Source organism: Malurus melanocephalus, unplaced genomic scaffold, assembly GCF_030028575.1.
Source record: "Malurus melanocephalus ecotype Western Australia unplaced genomic scaffold, MMel_1.1 scaffold_60, whole genome shotgun sequence".
Lineage (NCBI taxonomy): Eukaryota > Metazoa > Chordata > Aves > Passeriformes > Maluridae > Malurus > Malurus melanocephalus.
In genome coordinates, this window is record NW_026623292.1 from 990,957 (window position 1) to 1,012,985 (window position 22,029).

Below are 22,029 nucleotides of genomic sequence, written 5' to 3' on the forward strand. Positions count from 1 at the left end.
GGCGGCGGGCACCGCTGCCTGCGGGCGCTGCGGGGCGGCGGCGCCCCGGAGCCGGGTCACGGGCTGAAGAGGGAGGCCCTGCGCTGGAGCAGGAGGGAGAAGTCGCTGCTGGCGCAGCTGTCGGCGCTGCAGAGCGAGGTGCAGCTGACGGCGCGGCGGTACCAGGCGAAGTTCGGCCAATACATGAGCCACATCAGCAGCATCGCCCGRGACCTGGCGGGCGGCCAGTCCGGCAAGGTGAGTGGGGCAGGGCGCCCCGGTCTGCGCCCCTCCAGCTGTGCTCTCCTCCAACCTGCTTTTTCCGTGCCCGACTTGTGAACGACCGGCCGAGTGACGGGCGGTCGGTGTCCCAGGGGGCCGGCAGTCGCCACCACAGCAGTCCGGGACGCAGCCCGATCCCGCTGCGCATCCCGCGGGGAGAGCCCGTCCCTCACCCCTTTCGGGGAGATCTAGCCGCCGGACCCTGTTCCCAGATGAAGAAGAGTTTTATTTTTACTGATTTTTGGTAACACCCGTACTGGGGACAGGTTTCCTGTCGGTCCCTTTTCCGGCGCCCTTGGGTAGCCAAACTCCGCGCTGCGGTGAGTCCAGARGTGCCTGGCAGCGGCTCAGACCGAGCGCTTGCTCGGCCGGAGAGGATGGGGAGCAGGCGGGGAGGGGAGATGGCATCGCTCCTGGGCTGGCAGCCGGCAGACGGGTCCCGGTTCCTCCCGGCAGGGTGTCCGCATCAGGCGCCCCGCCTCGCAGGGATCCAGCTGCTCCTGCTGCTCAGTTTGCTCCAGCTCGTGCTGGCGGCAGCTCAGGGGCGTGGAGCTGGCTTTTAACTTTAATTTGAACAGCTGGGAAGTTGTCTTAAAAAACTGCRGTGTAAAATTATTGTAGACTTTGGAAACGACGGTGGAAGGACAGCAAAGCCTCTGTGATTTGGTGGAATGGAATGACAGCTACCACTGTTGATAAGAAACCGGAGCAGTGCTGCGTTCTCCCCTCAGGTCTGAGGGCATTGCCCAGAGACCGACTTGCTTCCTTAGGCAAAACAAACCACTCGAGAGTGGCGGTGAGCTGGCTTCRCTTGCTGTGATGGAGCTGGTTGGTTTTTAGTGTTAATTCCTGCCTGGAAGCTCCCTGCAGGCTCAGGCATTGCTGATTGCAGCTGTGGTGAGAARTGTTTTAATGCAAAGAATTTTTCTTTATACCTAAATCTTCACGGACTCTTGGGAAGCAAAATCCCAAGTGGAAAAGGTCTGAGCAGTGACACTCACACCCGAAGCAGTGCAGTGTGCTGGGCATCTGCCTGCTGCATGGGAAATGGGAAAGGGGAGGTTGTTTGCAGGACACAAGCATGCCTCAGAATATAGGGCTCACAGGTCTTCGTGGCATTGAGTAACTCTGTGTTTGAAAACCTGAATAATTAATTTTTCTTTTAAGTTTCCTTTGGTTAGCTAGTCCATGAGGTTTAGGTTGCTGGATCTGAGAGGTGTGCTGATAAACTTGCTGCATCTCTTGGCAGATGAGATAAGGTCATGTGCAGTGGGGCAGCAGTGACTGCTCAGGGTGGGATGTGCGAGGACAGRGGTGGCTGAGGAAGGSACAGGGGTGGCTGARGAAGGCACRGGAGGGCCGGACGGTCGSTGAGGGGTGGCAGAGGTGCCAGGGCGGGCTGGAGCACCGGCTGCTCCCCAGCGCTGCCGGGAGGTGTCGCTCTGGGCGCTGCTGCCCGGGGAGCTCCCGCCGCTCGGAGCCGGAGACTGAATTAAACGGGARCTGGGCAGGAAAACTAGCAGTACAATAAAAACATACGTAATTAAATTCAAATGTATGTACGGGCATAAAACACGTCAGTGACACAGTTAATAAAATGTGGGTTTCAGCGTAAAAATATAACTCGCTGTGCTAAAGCCTTCGATTTTTATATTTTTTAAAATATTTAAATTATTTACCTGGTCTACTAAAGGAAAATATTTCTTTTTCATTTTTAGCTTTTACTCCTTTCTGCTTTTCAGTGTTTGCTTTATATTTTAAGCCTTTTTTTAATAAAACCTGTATTTTTACAGATGTAGTTTTGGAGTCTTTCTTTTTGGARAGAAGTGAAAGTTTGGAGTGATGAGTTGTTTCTCATTTTCTGTGTGTTCTCTGAAAGTTGCTTTGAAAAATACTGTGGTGTACTTTGAAATGTAATGCTGGTGTCCTGCGAACAGCATCCCCTTTCCCATTTTCCATGCAGCAGTGTACTGATCTGACTTTGGGGTCTGAAAATTCCAATGTTGTGCATGTTAACAGGTGTGTTTAATGTTTGAAATGTTAACACATGTAGGGATATTATATTTATAGAAAATTCCAGACATTTGGAGCTCTGACTTTTTTTCCATGGGGCTGAGGACTCGTCACATCAAAAACCTGTCCTTTTTTTCTGTTCAGCTGAAGATAACTGGAGATAATCAGGTGTTACCTGCTAACTTTTCAGTGACTCATGACTTTCCAGTGCCAAGTCTTTTCAGCCTAATTTTCCTTCAAGCCTTATCTTATATATTCTCCAGCTAAAGATATTATATGCATTAGTGCTTTCATTTAATAACTTCTTCTTGAGACTATGTTCTTTAACAATATTTCATCTCTTGCTTCCTAGGGAGGAGAACGCAAACCATTAATGATCATGCTACATCGAGAAAATGATACTTTGGGATTCAATATTATAGGAGGGCGACCCAATCAGGTAATGAGAAAAGTAACTGCAGGTGCCTTTGTCCATACCTACTTTTACTATGCACACTGTTAGTAATTAAAGAGTTACTTTTGATGACAGTAGGTATGGAATCTATTCTTCAGATAGAYGAACTATTTATTATCAGGTATAATTGGAGTCATTGAAAGACATAATTTTGTGAGAATTGTATTATTCTCATTTTTTTGCTTTAAATCTCTAGGCTGGTTTAAACTCACTTCCCGTGTGTGTAACATGTATTCATGCGAACTGTTCAATGGAAGTCTCTGGGACTACTTGTAAAAGTCATTGTTGCAGGATTAGGCCACTGGAATTTTGTGAAACAGCTTGCCTTTTTTTTCATTTAAARGAGAGAAGAAAATTTGCTTCTTTAGCTCAGACACGCTTAAACACATGTCCTGTTCTCACATGCCTGCTTTCAGTTTTTTCTTTATGAACTGAAACAGTTTTCATCGATGCTGTATCTTAATCTCATCAGTCTAGGTTTAGATTGTTCATTGTAAACCATAGAATATGCATAGGCATCACTAACCCCCACCTAGAATATACACATGAATATGCTTGCTTTTTTTTTTTCTACTTCATCTTTCCAAAAGCATTAATCAGGACTGTCATTGCATATGAAGGGTAAAGAAACCTGTTAAACTGGAAAATTAATAGTTGGATAAAAAGGATTGGTAATAATTATGTACTGATCAGTTTCTTGTTAAGTGGGAGAATTGTAACCTTCCAGTATTATTGAGAAGGGGAGTAGGACCCAGTATATTAGTTTGGAAATCTTCTGCTCCAAAGCTRTATTTAGTGGTGCCAAAGAGTCTGTTCACATTAGTCCACTGTCTGTGCTGCAGAGTTACTGTTCCCTCTGGGTAAATATGAAGACCAGCAGTTATCAGATGTTGGGGCTGTAAATCCAGAGCAAGAGTTTCTTAGATTTTTCCAGTRGAAGGATGAGACAGCAGGTGGCTACAAGTTCAAATACACATGCCGTGATTATATCCATATTTGGAGTATGCCAGTAACAAAATCCAGACAATCTTTAGTTTGGATTGCATTGTGACTTCTCTTTGTGACAGGATTTACATCTGAAGGAGAACTGCAGGAAAAAGGGAGCATATGTTCAGTTTTCTTGGGTGAGCTTCTTTAAAGGACTTAGATGCTGACAGTGCATACTGCAACAGTTACATATATCACAAACTGTCAGACTTCCTGGCTTAATGTTTTGCAATTTTAARGAGTAAGTGATAAGTATATGAACCTTTGTAGCACTGTTTGTTGAGAAAACTGCTGAATGAAGAGGAGGAAATTAATTTCTATTAACATTCATATTTGAAGACAGAAGTTGCTGAGGTTGTGAGGTAGGGATGAGTCTCAGGTCTTGATACTCAGGTTTTGAGTCTTTGAAGTTCAATTTGGAAATTCCTTTGTGTTTTGTTCTTATTTTGATAAATGTTTCCACCACAGGCATTTGATAGGCATTTCCCATATATCAGTGTGAGACTCAGCATTTCTGGAGCTGAGGATAGAACAGGGAAAAATGCTTAAATTGACTTAAATATTGAAACCACTAAGTTCTGCTCAAAAGCTTAAATAATGGAACGGGAGTTCTTAACAAGACAAAAAGAGTTCACGAAGGTGCTCTGTACTTTCATGTCGTTCAGGGAAAAGGTGTCCTTGGTTGAAGTGTTGGCTCTTGCAGCTGAAGAGCACATCAGTGCTTTATAACTCTATATTAGTTATGTGTTTGGGGATGTGTTCTTCACCACATGTTATTTGTGTTTTGTAAGTACAATGCAGCTTTTTCCCATTGGAAAGTAGGGAGGTGGTGGCTTGGAGAATGTGCATAAATGCACATGTTGGCTGTGTTTCTTTCCAGTCCATAATAGGCCTCCCCAGTGTTTACCTTCCACCTGAAGGGAGGAGGAGTGGAAAGGAACAACTCATCATAGGATCATTTTTTATTTTGTCAGAAAGGAACTTGCTTCTCATAAGGGTGTTTCTGGGAGGTGATTCATTATTCTGAGGGAGAAAGGCTGCTTTGATGGGCCCCAGCTCTGTCTGGCTGGGAGGACTGTTTCCCCTGTTTGGCCACGCCAAAGSCAGGCTGGAGGGAGGTGTGTGCTGCAGGCACAGCTGCTGCACAGCCCCTGGGTGTGACATAGTGCTGGAGCTCAGTGTGCCTTGTGCTGTGTTTTCCTGTCAGGAGTGGTGGGTACCAGCACATGCAACTGATGGGGACCACAAGCCAGACTGAAATACCTTTTTTCTTAATGGGTCATACATTGCACTTGAAAAAGCCAATGAAATTTCTGATGGAAAGCAATACAGTTTTATGTGGGTGAAGGTGCTGTAATCTAGATGCTTGTTTTCTCAAGTTTAAAACCAAACCATGTCCCTCTTGTGTTTTCACTAATGGCCATTATGCTTCTTCTGTCAGTTTCCTTTCTCACTGCTTACATGGGAAGCCAGTGGAAGTCTGTCTGCTCATTATTTCAAAATATTGCTAGAACTGTAACTGTGTTTCCTTTTTGCTTCTCACMTGACATGTATGAGTCTCTGTGACAAAGAAGGGAAAAGAAAGGGTTTATGAAAACATAGCCTAATATTGTGTTGAACTAATATTTATTGACCTTGAATCTACCTGGGTCAAGTCTCCATAGGACTGTTGCCACATCATGTAAATTGTGTTTACATATGCTTTTACAGTTTTCTTAAAATAAAACATTATAAAGCATTTTGCCCATGAGTATATAGGACATAGACTAGAAACCTGTGCACTTATCAACTGTGCTGCTGGTCAGGGATTCACCAGTCATGGAAGGAAGGAAAATAAACATCATATAAACTGCAAAATAAAGCAAAAATCAGCTGGGAAAATATTTCTTCAGTTATTGCTAGCTATGTTATTATTTGTATAAAAACTTAAAACCATAAGTAGACAGCATCTGCTTGACATTAGTTCTTTATTAATAATTATTTGAAACTACTTTTAGCTGTCATGCAATGAAGTAATTCTAGCATGTACAACATCAGTTATATTGTTGCAGCTGTGGTAGATAACTTGTCTGTTTTAAATTTGACCTTATGTGAGTTGTAGTGTTGCAGAGGGATCAGCTGGAAGTGAGTTCTCCTTTTGTCCACAGCTCATCTGTATGGATTTCATAGTTGAGCAAGTTCTCAATCTCCCATGTGAATAGGATTTATGAGTTTAACCAGTTCCAGCCAAATCCTGTCACTGTTACGTGCCAGCTAACTAATGTCATTTTGTTTCTTGGAGCTTTATTTTCAAAGGCAGTAGGGAAGTTTGCCAGCAGCAGTACTTCAGGAGCCCTTCTCCTTCTGTAAGAAACATTTGTGCATCCATTTTTATGACTTTCTTCCACTGTGCATTCATGTGCTGGTCACTGGCTGCTGTGAAGTCTGAGGTTTGCTCCAAGTATTTTAGCTGGGATTGGATTACGGTTGCACCCTGTGTCTCATTTAGACTAAAATAACCGGAAGTAAATGGATAATCTTATAAAAATTGCTGGAATAGTTCATTAATTCTGTCCTTTTGATTAATGACTACTTTGTGTTAAGTGAGTTAAAAAGAAATCCCAAGGAGCTTAATCYTTATCTGGAAAAGTGAGCTGCATATTTCAGGTGGATTTACATTTTTCATTGCTGCTGATTTCAATGCTGATTTCAATGCTGTGCCATCTCATTTCTTGTACTAATGTGCACCTTTTTGCAACTTCCCTATTTTCTGGTACAGAACAATCAGGAGGAATCTGCTGAGGGAATTTATGTGTCAAAGATTTTGGAAAATGGACCTGCAGACAAAGCAGAAGGCCTGCAAATTCATGACAAGATTATTGAGGTAAGAAAAAACCCACACCAATGGATTAGTCTGTCATATTATCAGATTAATAAAGGATTTGATGGTTTTCACCCTAAGTATGTTGTAATTTTCCCCTTTCGCTGTGTCTGAACATGATTCTTGTACACTGAACTGCTTGAACATTTCTTAGAATTAAAGACACAAGATGGATTTTCCCAACAAGTAATAAATTTGCTGGTAYTGGGATTAAACTGATCTGAGTGAAGCGAAGGTGTCAACACTTAAATAACAAGCAAAAGAGGCATTTTGTGTTTCTTTTCCTTAAATTGCCAAAGAAGGCAAACAAATGACTGGAAATTCACAAGTTTTGTGAAACTGATTTTGTCCTGTGTAAGGACTGTCACTGTCATGACTCTGGGACAAGGCAGGGAAGATGATTTGGTAAACACTGTGTAAAACTTCCTAAGCAGTTAGAGGAAGTACTTTCTGCTATATGATCAGAAGGAGATCATCTATTGTTTGTGGATCAATACAGGCTTTCATGGTTATGTAATATGCTAGCATGGAATTTTTGCTTTGTTCCTACATTGTATTCAGTTTTTCTCATAAAATAAATAGTAAAAGAAGTYAGTAGCTCATTTGGAAGAACAGGTTGATGTCTAGCCTATAGGTGTAGCTGTAATTAGCCCTGTAAGAAATCTCAAAGGAACAGTCTCAAAGGGCCTGGAATAGGCTCCTCAGGGTGCTGCCAAGGTGGCATTTCCCATCACAGCTCTGACACAGCTCRCAGTGACAGCACGTTCAGCTGGCTGCTGGGTTTGTTTAGGCTGCGTCACTCCAGCTTTGCGAGTTTAGGGAAGCGTGGTGTGAGCTTTCCAGYTGGACGGCTGTTTGAACAAAGACACATGAAACAAGTGGATTGGAAGACAAATGCAGGGTTCTGCTCCTGGTTTCTTGTGTTATATCTCTGTTAAGGACTAAAAACATAAGCTAAGAGGGTTTGAATGCTGGCATTGCTCTTGATGTTGGGAGCCTAGAGCAGTGTGTGAAATAAAATTAATTTATTTTCTTGGAAAACTAAAGCTTATGCTCTTAGCTGGCATCTCTAGGAGACACTGAGTAGGCTGAGCAGAACTGAACTTGCACAATAGCTCTTATTTTCCCAAGATATACAAAAGCTTTCCATTATTTTTTTTTTTAACAGCACCCTTATGCTGTAAAGCTCTAATTTCTTTTGCCATTACTGTTTTACTAACCACATCGTGTTTTGGGTTTTTTTATAAACTGACCAGCTATGTAGTTTCATGCATTTGCTCAACACTTCCTGCTTTAATTTATTGTGCTTTTATAGTGCCTTGTTTTTAAGACAAAATGGAGTGGTTTTGGAGGAAGGTGGAATAAAGTCTCAAACGAACACTTACTATATGTGAGGTCATTTCTCAAAATGTCGCTGTAATTGATGCTTGATTTTTATTTCTTGAAAAAGTCTGGCTGMATAAAATCATCCTCAAACAGATTTCAATTCCATGTGACACTATAGATCTAACCTCACATAAGTATTCCTACAGCTCTGAATGCAGCACCATAATATGCAACAGATTTGGGTATAACTTTTGCATTCAGGCAAGCATTTAAAGATATTCGGGGTTGGGCCAAATATATGTCTCAGTGTTTCAAAATCTACTAGACCATAATAAAAAGAGGTGGAGAAATCGTAACACTAAGACTTTCTAAATTAAATGCAAAGAAGTAATCATTTCTCCGTGCTAGATATGGGAAGCAGTTGGAGTCAGAACCTGGAATTTGTCATTGTCCACACGTAGCTATCAGTRTCTTCTTGCAGCGGGATGCCCTGCCAGCCCTGCTGTGGTTTGYTGTGAAAGATCAGTATGAAAGCTTTTGCTGTGAGGAATCAGGATGGTGAAACTATTTAAAAAATGCTGGCAGATATATGGAATATGAGTTCAGGTGAGAAATTGATAGGAAGTGAGACTTATTATTGCTTGCTTTTCACTTATTCTATAATGGGTGATATTTTATGAGCCCATTCTTCAATAATCAAGAGCASAGGGAACTGATGTTATTTGAAGAGCCTTTAATAGCTTAAGTCATTTGTTTTGCAATGTGATGCCCGGGGTGTTTCTAGCAATGTGTATCTAATGGGATAATGGACAGGACTATCGCATTAAATCAGAAAATCTGTTCTCAAGGCATGTTGCAAGATAAAGGTAATTTGTTTCAGTGGTTTATCACATGTTTAACAAATATTAACTGCACATGGTTGACTGTGGTGAGTTATGCACATTTCAGATGACCATCTTGTAGGCAACCTAGTGCAGCAAATGGATTTCACAGTCCTGTGACATTGGCAGCTGGAATTGAAAGCCAAGGCTGGCAGACATAAGTGGTGCTGCCTTTTAATTTATATATATCATCATCTATGGCAGCAACATTGCCAAATAATTGTTAAAGTATTTGGAAGAATGCCAAGGGAAGTGATCAGATTTCTTCCTTGAGGTATTTATTCTGAGTGTTTAAGTGCCACACCAATGACTTGAGTTGCTGGAAGGTTTGAGATCAATGTGCCCAGGCCATAGAGCTCTGACACTTTCATTTGAAAAGGATTGGTGTGTACTTGGGCTTTACCCTCAGGGGAGCATATTTTGTGCATGAGGATCTGAAGGCTTAAACAGATGCCTGTGTGCTGGCAGGGTGGTGGTGTGAGAGTGATGGCCCCAGATCCCCTGGSTCAAGGGACTGCAGCTCTTCGTGGGGGATGGTCACAGGACCCTCACTGATCATTTTCACATTCTGCTGAAGAGCAGGGTTCAGGCACAGCTTTACCCACTTTATTAAAGGWTAACTCCTCTGTGAAAAATTATTCTATTATGCAGTATAAAGCTGACCTGGGACAGTGATGTGCACAAGCAATGCTTCAATATATACTTCCAGAAACCCTGAAGTCCTTCCAGCCCCAAATGATCTTTATTTATTCATCTAGAATAACTCCTATGAATTACTTCTATGTAGCAGGTTGCTGCAGATATAATGGTCTTCTGATGCTTCCAGAAGTTTTAATCCAAAAAATCTATCTCCCTAAATTGGCACTGCATCATACTTTCCAGCACTAAACACTCTTCACATTCTGTAAAAAGCATCTCATAAAACTAGATGTAGCACTGATATCTGCAACTCCCAACGTAAAGCCCTTGGAGATAAGCAGTGATCTAAAGCTACCCCACCTCTGTCTTCTTTCTTTCCACCCTGCTTCTGAATCTGTAAAGAGGAGACAAGCAGTAAGAAGTGCACAAAACTGTTTATTCGTCTGCGCTAGCTCAAACAATTGTGGTTGCTTCTAGGAGAAAATTCAGATTAAATTTAGATTAGTTCACAGTTGTATAGTTCAGCATCATTTTACCTCCCCTCACTGTGTGCTAGTCGTTCCTGCTGAGTAAATTCATTGCTTTTCTCTGTTCATGCTTGATTACCTCCTCAAGGCAGCATAAAACAGCTATGGTCCTCAGCAATGTTACTGATACAGAGAAGTGCTTTACGTGCTGATTTTTTTATCCATGCTAATAGTTCTGAGCAATTTACGCTGAAAAGTAGTGCTTTCCACATGGAGGAAAACTTGGCTCTCAATTTGCAGTCAGTTCAGTTTCATGTAAGTACGCCATCATCTTGGCCAGAGCTCCAAGCTCAGTACTTAGTGCCTAGTTACCAATCCATTCAGAGCTAGTTCTTTGAATTTTGTGGGGTTTTTTTATTTGTGTGATGTTAATTTTACAGAAATTGGTATGTCATCTCCTCTGCTTTTAAGCCCAACTTAGGAAACAAACAAACCAGTGACTGATTTTCTCATGTCCTCTTCCAGTCTGTAAGTCACGGTGCCCTGCAGAATACTCTTGAATGACTAAAGTGGGATATGCTGATYTTTACCTTTTCACTTCAGAAAATACATAATCAGAACAGAATGTGCAATCCAGATTAGATTTCTGATTATTTTTTTTTTAGAACATTATTTTGTCAATTTTATGAAAAGGAGCGACTGTTAATTCACATTTCCAAAGCAGGTTTGCCAAATAACAAAATAGCAATGAAAAACCTTGTGTGCAAGCATAAAGGGCTAGGTTGAAATCCAAAATATTCATATGTGGAACTGTAAGGACATCATCAGCAGAAAGGTTCAAGTGTTTTTCTGTTCTTTGCACTGCAAGGAAAAAACTTCTGTTCTTTAACTATCAAATTAAATGAGAATATTGGCCCTTCTGCATTTTAGTCAGTTGATTCTCATGACTGAAGCAGGCATGATAGAGAAAGAAAAGGAAAACATTTTTAGTCTGGGATCCTTAAGTCTGAAAAATAAGATGGATGCATATATGTATCATGACCATATATTTTGTTCATGCAGCCTGAGCTCTGTAAGTAGATAATAAATAAGGCTTCATCCTGTGTTCCATGTTTCCCTTTGTTCTTTCCACTTTTTTGAAGAGTACTCRTGCAATGGCTTTCAAGCACATGTCAGCAAAGCCAGTTTCAATAAAGATGAAGTCTTGAGGCTTATCCTGGCAGAAGTAACTTACATCTGCTAAGTGCCTACACAGAAACTTCTTTAACTATTGCCAGACTGCTGACTGTGCTGTGTGTCAGCCTTGTGATGTTTTATCTTGTGCATGTTTCTGTCATTACACTCACTATGTTGCTCAAGCAAAATCTTTGATACTAGTCGTGTTTATTTGGCTAAGAATCTCCACTGTCAGATGATGTCTGTAGAAGTAGTGAGTCTTAAAATGTCTTGCTGGGATCAGAGCCAGAAGATTTGGGATGACTTTGAAACAAAGCTGCACAAGATGTGGCCAGCAAATCTGTGAGGTAGTTAAGAGAAGTTAATATAGCTAATTTTAGTGATGTATATTTCAGTGCATATAAATAGGCCTTAGCTATATTAAGTTCTCTTAAATCTGTAACGAATCATTAATATTATATTGCAGGTAAGCAGGTTTGGCACCAGCCATTATTAGAGAACTTCTAATTAGTCTGAAAGATCCCTGGCATAATAAATTCGTGAAACAACAGGCTTACACATGTCTGTAGAATCTTATCACCTCTCCCTCACCTTTTAAGATAYGGGTTTTTGGACACCTGAAATCTTTCATCTGTCCAAATAAATTTTGAAGTCAGGTGTGACCAGGTCTGCATAACTTCAGTTAAATGGGAGCTACTGCCCCCACTTACTTTTTTAATTAACAGAAAGCCTTAGAGTGCTTCTCCAAGAAGCAAGGGATCCGGGTTGTGGTGTCTGTCCTGTCTGCAAAGGATTGAGTTTACCTCTCCRGGTAATTGCCCTTGTTGCTAAGGCAGAGGCTCTCCTGTGTTAGAGCAGCATCCACCCACCCCCCTGGAACAGACCTGGTGCCGGCAGGTGTTTGTTGAGAGAGTCAGGATTGTTCAGTGATCATCTGGTGTGAAATCGACACCAGTTCCAGGGAGCTGTATCTGGAACACTAGTCCTGCCCTTTTCCAGGTAAGTGCTTGTGACARTGCACAAGAATTTCTTTCTTTCACAGTCTTGTGTCTTACATGACACTTTGTTTAATGATATTTGCATTTTGAACTTMATAGTGGCTCGACTTTGAGAGGGGAAGTAGCAAATGCTGTTAAACAGGAAATGCTCTAGCTGGGACACTTTCTAAATGTGAAAGATGAGGTTCCCTGACTGAGTAAATAGCAGTAGTTAGGGTTTTCCTCCTCCAGGTTTTAACTCAAGCTGCTGCATTATGTGAAAGGTGTTTTCTAATGCTGGTGCCCACTATGGAAAGGCCATGTGGGCTGGATCTTTTGTAGGTGGAAGAACTTAGTGTTCAAGGTTCTGTCTGTTCCAGAAGTCGACTGTAGTTATCCTAGAATGCCTGAATTCTGTAATTCATTGCCTCAGTTCACAGATCAGCAGCCTAAATTTGACTGGACTTGCTATAGGTCTTTAGAGGTGTCTGCATTCCTCTCTATTCACTGAACTAAAATGCMAATATTGTGTTTAGAGAAAAAGGTTATGTTCCTTCCAAAAAGCACTTCAAATTCTAGAAATTCAGTGTTTGTGTTTTAAAAAGAAAAYATGGTACTTCTGTTTTTATGCGACCTAAAACTTCTGGGATTTTTTTGTGGTGAAGTATGTTAGAGATTGGACTTTGCAGATAAACTTCTCYATATAATGTTTTATAGCAAAATTCACTAAGACTTCACAAAATGCTTTCTGTCCTAAAGAACAGGAAGAAATAMAACAAAATTATATTTAAGAAGTGGTGAAGTTTGTGTAATAGAGTAAATAGTGAATKACAAGATTTTATGAACAGAAAGTCACTATATGATCTCTTAGTTGACTGAATGGAGTCTTACATTCATAAATSGGGAAAATATTTGATACCTTTTTGATGGTTGTGTAGCACAGCATCATGAAAAAATTCTAAAATGCCTTGTCTTCTAAAAGATGGGGTTTTTTTATTCTGATGCATAAAGTGAGATCATGCTGTGGATGCAGCTTYAGAGAGGCCCAAGCCTGTCAGAAGGTTTTCCATCTGTGTTTGTTTGGTCTTGTTGTCCCAGACCAACCAGGCACATGTGCAAGTGTAACRCTGCATTGTTTTTATGAAAATACGTATGCCCACAGTGCTTTTATCCAAAAAATGATGGAAATGCCAAATGTGGTTGGAATATGACCACCAGATGAACTYTCCAACTAGTTTATTTGCAGAATTGGTATATTCAAGGGATAAGGCAGTGACTTTTCAGTGAGTCTCTTCAGATTGTGAGTCAAAGCTCTTTCTCAGCAAGGTGCTCCCMGTGAGCAAAGAGAGGAGGATGCTGTGGTAGCTGGAATGGCAYGAGGCAGATGGGGCAGAACAACAGTGTGAGAGTATTTCTGAAATGTGACCCAGCATGAAAGAAGTTAAGAGAGTATGTGAAGTGGAAGTGGTGAAAATCTTATTTTACACAGTTTTGGGTTTTTTTTTGTTTGTTTTTTGTTTTTTATTATTATTATGCTTCTCCTGCCATGCTGGGTTTTTGTTTAGGTGGCTTAGGTTAGGCATGATGGAAGAGGCTTTGTGATCTTGCTTGCACATGAATGTGCATAACCCCCACTCTCCAATGGGATACTTTTTGCTTGGATTGTAGAGGATCTCTACAACAGATGGATCACTGTTGGAGCAGAAAGACTGAAATAGAATGTGCAAGAAAAATGGGAAACTTTACAAGTAACAGTACAAAGCACCAACCTCAAATTTCCACAGGAGTACTTTCTAGTGCTTGCTCATAAAGAGGAAGTGTGGGAKAAATGGGGGGCATGTAGGACTAGGGGTAACTGAACTGTGAAATTAGGTCATCTACACGCACTGCCGTGAGCTCTTATAGGTAAATAAGGGGGAATAGTTCTGGAGCAAAACTATGATAACTGTATTGGATCTGCAGAGTTGGGCAGGTGCCAAATAGGCAATTCAGCAGTGCTGTTAGGTAGGAAGGATTTTGGTTAAGTGGAAGAGCTGACTAATGTAAGAACCTGCAAGATCCCATAAATGGTGTTGCTCCCATGGGCTGCAGATCCCCAGGCACAGTGTGAAGGCCTGCTCACACCCATCTCCTTCAGAAAGTGTCTGATCTCACCCCTGAGGTATAATGTGTCAGAAATCTGGCAAGTCTAAACTTAGCATCTTCCTAGATGACCTGTTTGAGCTTGACTTTGCTGCATGTCATCTTTCTCTTCCTTCCCAGGAGTTTTTTGTTGTATTTTTTTTTTTTGAACTTTAAGGTAAATTTAGCAAAACAGGACTTAAACATCCTTCCATCTTGCCCAGCAGCCAGAGCAATGCAGTTTTATATGCAGCCGAGGTAGTAGGTTTGGAGGAAATTTTTGTTCATGTGAGGTTTTAGAGGTGTTCATTAAGCACTTTCAGGAATGCATTAAACAACTTGTCTAACATCTGTCAAATGCTGTTGCTTTCATCCCCTTCCCAGGAAGAGAAGGGCATATGTAGGGGAGTGTTTTGTTTAGGAATTTTTCAAATAATTACATTCATACGTATTTGCATGTCGTGTCTGTTTATGTTAGGGAAGACAAGGTCCTAGAAATGTATCTTTATTGCTGGAGAGGCAAGGTTGTGTGTGAAARCCCTTCTGTTGGATCTTTGCTGTGGGGATGATCTTGGGTCAGCCCTGAAGGAAATGCTTTCTCATCCCATGATAAGCTGTCTCTGTGGCAGGTGGGCTGTAGGTTGTGTGCTGTTGCCTTGGTTTTGGTCTGGGTTTGTCTCACAGATCTCAGACTGGATGTTTGCTGTGGAGCTGGGTACCCCTAACCTGGGGAACTACGGGACTTGGAGAGGAGGACAGGCATTCTCATGGCTTTCCTGGGCCTTGTCAATTACACAATGAACAGAAAAAGTCAGATGCTTCAGAGAGGACTTTAGGGTGTACGAGGGAGAGCTAATCCTTTGAGGCGCATATGATCAAGACTAGTAGGAATAATTGATGGTAAATCCAGCTCTGATCAAGTCTGAGACCATGCTGAGTTTGTTGCTTAGAACTGAAGGATGTGTAAGGCAGCCGTGCCTCTCACAGCACATGCTGCTGGCACCCCAGAAGCTCTTGGCACTTTCAGAAAGTGAAAAGAGCCTTCTTCTGCCTTTCATGAAGCTTGTTCTTTATTGTGGTTGAGGCAGCTTCCCAGTTAGAGGAGTTGACAGCTTACATGTGTTGTGCAAATGCAGTGTTTTATCTGCTTAAGTCACTGAACTGATTGTTGCAATCCCAAGGATATATGCTCCAAGAGCTTTGATCTCTTCTTTTTCTTAATCAGCTAGTTMTATTTGTAAGGAGTAGGTAATCCCTGTTGTTTATAATTGGAGGTTGAAGAAAAAAAAGCCTTCAGTGTCTGCCAGTGCAGAAATACTCTAAATTAAGTAGTTATTCAAGGCKTCACTTCAAAAATTAATAACAAGATTTTTAAGAAGCTTTGAAATAGAGCAGTGTGTTGAATGGGAGAATGCTCCACCTTAGAATTTTGGAATAGGAGTAGTAAGAAGCATATACAACACTGTGCTTTCCAAATGCTTATAAAATTGAAGTAATAAAASTTWAAAAAAWGTTTTTATTTGGGAACTTGTCTCAAGAATGAAAATTCTGCAGCATTTAAAACCATACTGTTATGGAAAAACTAATTTTCAAATTGGCAAGAGCAGATGTGGTCACTTTGAACCATCTACAAAGACTGTGCTTAGTAAAATCAAATATACTAAGCAAAGTGCATTTGTTACAAACACACAGGCATTTTGGTAAATATATGTCTTCTTTGGAATTGCAAATCTAATGTAATTTTACAATTTTGTATGTAGACCAAACATGATTGAATCACTGCTGCCGCAGGAAAGAAGGGCAGAATGACTCAACACTGTTTCTTAATTCAAATTATTTTGGAAGGCATTTTCTTTATTAAATACTTTTGACAAAATAAGTCATGGCTGCTATGTTTATTTACATAGTAAGTTTATGCATGCTATTTAAAGGATATGTTTTACATATTTTTTTCTTTGAAGATTGTTTTTGTCTTTCAAGTAGCAAGACTGGGAAATAGAGACAGAACAGGAGAAATGACAGGAAAAAAAATTGAGAAATGTTGACATCTCACTGATTTCTACTTGGTTTTTAAGTATGAAAACCTTATTTACATCACTGTATTTCCAACACCTATTAAGTGATTTAACAACATTAAATTGGATAAATTATGAATCTCTGTGTCTAGCAGAGGTCACTTAATGTGGCAGAAGTTCTGAAATGGGTTGATAGAGAACGTTATTTTATTCCCTTTATCTGTATTTCCCTCCCCATTTGGRGCATCCAGTGTTTGAGAGACCCAGAGGCTCAGACCTTGCCCATCTGTTTCCAAGTACAGTCTCCCAATCTTGCATTTSTTTCTTTAACCATGCTGATCAAGGGGGTAAATATCTGAAGTCCTTCCAGCAGCTTGTGGGAAGAAGCCATGCTATTTTAAACRGAAGGGATTTGCTGTCTTGAATGAATTAAAACATCTGGATCCCTACACTTCTGTGTTCCAGTCTGATTGATTTAGGCTGGTCTTTGGCACATGCCACATATGGAGCCATGTGCTCTYCTTGCTGTCAGCAAGCTTTTTGAGCACATAGCTCTGCCTGCCCCCAGCTTTCCCTGGTAGCTGCTACTGTGACCTGAAAGATAAATGTTCCAGGAGCTTTCAGGCTGTTGTGCCCTTCTTGAGCGGATTAAGTTGCATTTTTTTTGAGTGGTACAATATCCAGCATTTGGACCAAAAAGCTRACTCCCTCACTTCCCCTGCAGTGTTCAGAATCCTGATTCAAATGAGACACATTGTGCTAGTGCCAGATGTGTAGCAGCACTTTCTRACTTACATTTAACTTTTTGACTTACATTTCTAACTTGCACTTACACTGCATCTTGTTTTCTTAATTTCTGCATGAAATCTCCAAGTACTCATCATAATTGTTTTTCAGCAAGCTCTAAGTTTGTAGTTATATGGAATGCTAACAATTTTGAGACTTTTTTAAACAGAAATTACTTTCTAGTGACCAAGAGAATGATGTTAAAGTCATAATGCTCTTGCTAGCACATATTTTTTTTTCTTTAAGTGGTAGGCAGAATAAGTATTATATTTATCAAAAAATAGGGATTCTTCCATGTTTCCAAATACCCAAAATATCTTTTTTTTAATAAATAATTTTAATGATTTCTTTTTTTTTTTCATTTTTGTTTAAAAATAAAGCCAGAAGAATCTGAGGGACTAGGAAGAATATTGGTTTGGGTTTTTTTTTAAAGAAACTGTACGAAGAAAAACTGGTTTTTTTTTTTTTTTTTTTTTTAAAGAACTCTTACTACTGCTAGAATTCTTCATTATATAAATGTAGTTCACAGTTTTAAGCCTTCTTTTCTGAGTCACTTAAGTACTGTACCCTTCTACAGTGTGGGGTTTTTTGTTTCCTTCCTGCTATGAGGTAATAGAAATCTAAGCGATCACTATCCATCACTTAGCCCAGAGGTTTCATCTTCTAATTAGCACTAATCATGGACAATATTTTAAAGATTAAAGATTAAATGACTTTTCAGAATACCTTTCAGAGTGAACTGTTCAGACTGTGCTGTTAATACCTTAGCAGAGCAACTTAAGAACAAAGTTTTCATGATTGCTTAAACTTGTGTCTTTTGTTGGTTAGAGCCCTGCAGTTCATTACAGCTGTTCTGCTGATTGCATTAACAAGTACTTCAGGGAGCTTTAGTAGAAAATAAAGAATTGTGTGGGTACATTATTGACTTCTTGYGTTGCATTTCTCTCTCTCTTTTTATATGCTTTGAAATAAAAAAGTAACCACTCCTGCTTTCTTAGTCAGAGTTGCTACTCAGTGTATAAGTACCCTGTCCTCTCAAAGAACTTGTCTGTCTATTCTGCTTTGAGCCATAATGTTCTGGCAGGAAAAGCCTGAACTCCATAATCCAGTTGCTAAGTTTTTCCTTTGATTCAGCCACATAAAAATGGAATGAGACTTTAGAGGCKAATGGATAGAGAAATGTGGTACTATAAAACAGTGGAGTTCAATTAAAAGTTGCAAGCACCATCATCACTGCTGCTCTTCCCAATTTGAAGTCAGTTGAGTTTTCCCTGAATTCATGTATTGGGCATTTTACCAATAAATGAGTGGCCAAACCAATGTTTGCCAGCCTGTGCCGAGCCATCTGCCTGCTGTTTAGTTTTTGTGTACTGATCATGTGTTCAACAGGGTACAAAGCTCTGAAAAAAAMMCCAACAAACCAAACTAATAATAGAACCTAGAGCATACAGGRCACTTAACATGAGATTCATATTGCCTATGGATAAATATCTTAACATTTTCTCATTCTCCAAGTGTTGAAGATGAGTTAGACATGTATTTTTTAGCAAAGGTGATTAGTTCAGCCTGAAATATTTCACTTAGTGCCATCTGAGTTAGGATGAGCTTTAGGTGAAGAAAGCATTAGTGATACATCTTAAAYTCTTTGAAATTCTCATGTGAACTCATATTTTTAGTGCTTTTTGAGGTTAGATTGTTTGGATAAACATTATCTTTGTATAGAGTTCTTCATTGTAAAGCCAGAACAAAGTTTACTGAATCTTGTATCATTCAAGAACAAATAAAATTTGGGAAATAATGTAATTTGGTTTATTCTCCTTTGAATATCAAGTATCACATGGATCTGCTATTCCATTCTTCTGGAATTACATATTTCACTAATTTAAATGGAAKCTCATAATATGTAAAATGCCATCATAAGTACAAAGAGAGACATTCAGCAACAAAACAGGGCTTGGAATCCACCCCCTGTGCTGAGGTGGTCCTGTCTGAGATGGCCTGCTCCAACTCCGTAGTCTTAATGACTCAATGYTACATTTTTCATTAATTCATTTGCATTCATGCAAAATAGGCACACAACAACAATATCAAGCTTTATTCCATGTTTCAGATATTTCAGTTGCTAAATTTTGAATGTTGTTACTCAGAATCTGGCAGGGGTTAGCGTAAGAAAAGATGCGACTTGAAATGCTCCAGTCAAGCCTCCCTATTTAGGAGACTAGCTTTGAAATCACTTAACATAAGGTTTCATGTAATTTCCAGTGTTCTTAATCTCTATATCTGTATGAATAAAGTGAAGGAATAAAGTAAACCCAARTGTTGGATGGCATCTGTGTCCCCTGGGAGGATGGTCAGGGTGTCACTGCTTTAGCTGACTCTGCTGTCGTGGACGAATGAGCCGCTGCGCCAACTGAGAGCGCATCCTGGGTCTCAACTTTGACTGTTCTCTGTGCCTTTTTAGAAGTCAGCAAACTCTGATTTTGGCAGTTGGTGGAGGAATCTGAGTGGCTGTTTGTGGGRCCTTGGTGATGGTTTTCAGCAAGTGAAGATACAGATGTGTGTTTGGAATGGTTCAGGGCACCAGCCATGGAAAGCAGCAGAGCAATGCTTCATTTTTTAGCAATCTTCAGAGAGATGGAGTTTGTTCAGAAAAACAGACCATGCAAAGATGGAGAGACTGGTGATGTTCTTTTGGCATGAGAACAATAAAAATCATTGCTCAAAGTAAAAAATTTTTTTCTGCACTTTTGTTGCTTTTGGGTTTAGTATTTTGTATGGAGATCTAAGTTACTAAAGGGAAGGATGACTGCATCTTTTGTCAAACTAAGATAGTTGTAAAATTTGGGCAGACTTTTGGGCAAAGGATGCTTTAATGAAAATTGGCATAGAAAGATTTATTACATATTTTTACTGAAAATAAGTTTTCTTGAGGTTTTTTTTTTTTTGGTGTGTGTTTTTGTTTTGGGCTTGTTTTTTTAGCCCAGGACTGAGAAATTATGAGATGTGGGGATTGCTTCTTGCAAAATAACCTTTTCCCTTAGTCATCTTTACTGATACATGTATCCAGAGTTTATTCTGGCTCTTYATGGTTGGATGTTTCCACTCAATTTCAACAAGCATATTTGAGCATTGAATGAGCATTTCAGATTTTAGGATGCACACATGTGAGATGCATTGATTCTGAGGATGCCTCTGTGGGGAGACATTAAAAGCTACATTTGGAAGGAGGTGTTGGCTGCAGAAGTACCTTGGAGCATTTGGAGGCTGCAGAGAAAACAGGGAACACTTGGCAGCAAAAGCACAAACACCAGTGTAAACTATAATCATGAATTAACAATCTAAATACTGAGTCAGACTAAAAGAAAGTGACAAATGTTTATTGTTCAGTATGGATTTCTAAAAATAGTTTTTAGTGGAAGGGCTTTGTAGAATTTTATTTGGTACAGTTATGATATTAATGGGCTAGGATGTAAGACACAAAGGGATAATATAAAAGGAACAGCTGAAGTTTTATCTACTGAACAGACTTTTCCAGTCTGATTTTTTTTTCATGGTTTTTCAGCTGTGCTCTCTGGGTATTACTTGACTTCCCCTGCAACAGTTTTCCAACTTCAGTTGTTCTATGACCGTAAAACTATCCTTTTGAGATGGGACTTAAAAATTKCTTTTTACTATTTGCAAGCTGTGCCTTTCTATTCAGAAGGCAGTTAATACTGTTTTTCCAACTGCTGTTTTACATGTGAGGATTTGGRAGTGATTAAGATCCAAAAGTCACTGTGAGTAATGAACTAGAATAGAATAGAATATTTTCACTTGGAAGGAACCTACTGCAATCATCTCATCCAACTGCCCAAACGATTCAGTGCTGAACAAAAGCTGAAGCATGTTATTATGTTATTATTAGTCTGTTTTCCTAAGGKCTAAAATTGTAATAATTTTGAGGATTTTCTTTTTTTTTTTTTTTTTCCAAATGCAAGTATTTGCATGAATACTGCAATACAACTTCCAGTCTCCAACCAAAGCACTGTTAAGTGCATTTGCAGCAAGAAAGATCAAGGTGAAGAAATTGAAAGATGACTGCTTTTTCCCCCCTTCCCTGTGATGCAGTTCAGAGCGATGCATAATGAGCAGTGGGGAGCAAAAAACACTGACTTAAATGCATCTACTCATTACTTCCTTCAGCAACACTTCTTGAAGTTGTGAGATTTTTAAACTGATTTGTAGAATTCTGGTAAATCAAAATTTCATGTCTTATTGCTCCAAACTGAGATGGTAATGCAATGATTAAGATTTTTTTGTCSATAACCAAGAAAGTGCATATGTCCTTGTGAGGTGTCAGGTTTGGCCTTTGAAAAGTTTTCTTCAGATTCTGTGTGTATTTTGGTGTTGGGGACTTGCATAGAGAAGCAAACTACAGTGAAGTCAGCTGCATGTATGTATCCTKAGATGAATCAGACAGACTTTTAACATTTATTTAAAATATTTCAATAGCTATATCCATGATGGCATATAAATATAAAACAAATATATGTTTATACGTGTATGTGTATCTGTAGTTAYGCAAAGTCACCTGTGAGCTGAGGAAGTTCAGTCTGGTAGAAATCTTGGCATTAACTGTTAAAGTTTAYGAAAAACAATGTTCCAGGCAATTTGGATATAAGGTCAAAGGTTTGTTTTGTGGTTTTGTTAATTCTTCTTTTTCAAAAAAGAGCAAGCAATKATTTTTTTAACCTTTAATTATTTCAATCTTTATCTTTTAGTCTGTTGATTTCATCTCACTTCACGTGTTTATCTGAAGTCTTACTGGAGGWAATAATTCTTACTTGATTTTGAGAATGGAGAAAATGTTTACTGTATTTCTCGGTGAAATCCTCCTGAAAGTATTTMAAAAACTTTGATTCCTTCTTGCACATCTAAACACAAGTAATCACTTCTGTTTTTCACATAACGCTTGGATCCCTGCATGTTAATGGCAGTTAATTGAACTGAAGAAAGAGTGACACTTTTATTGTATTTCTCTATCTCCTGGATAACTTGGATAATTGAGGTATCTTTAACTCTGTTTT

The 22,029-nt window shown here is 39.7% G+C and overlaps 1 protein-coding gene across 1 annotated transcript in view; it reads left to right on the top strand.

The window, feature by feature from the left end:
• PDZRN4 (PDZ domain containing ring finger 4) overlaps positions 1 to 22,029 on the top strand; it is a 230,694-nt gene that overhangs the window by 544 nt on the left and 208,121 nt on the right. Inside the window, 3 exon segments of the mRNA XM_057366133.1 lie at positions 1 to 237; positions 2,627 to 2,713; positions 6,474 to 6,578. The exon segment at positions 1 to 237 is cut by the window's left edge and continues 25 nt beyond it. Coding sequence (XP_057222116.1) covers positions 1 to 237; positions 2,627 to 2,713; positions 6,474 to 6,578 — 429 coding nt within the window.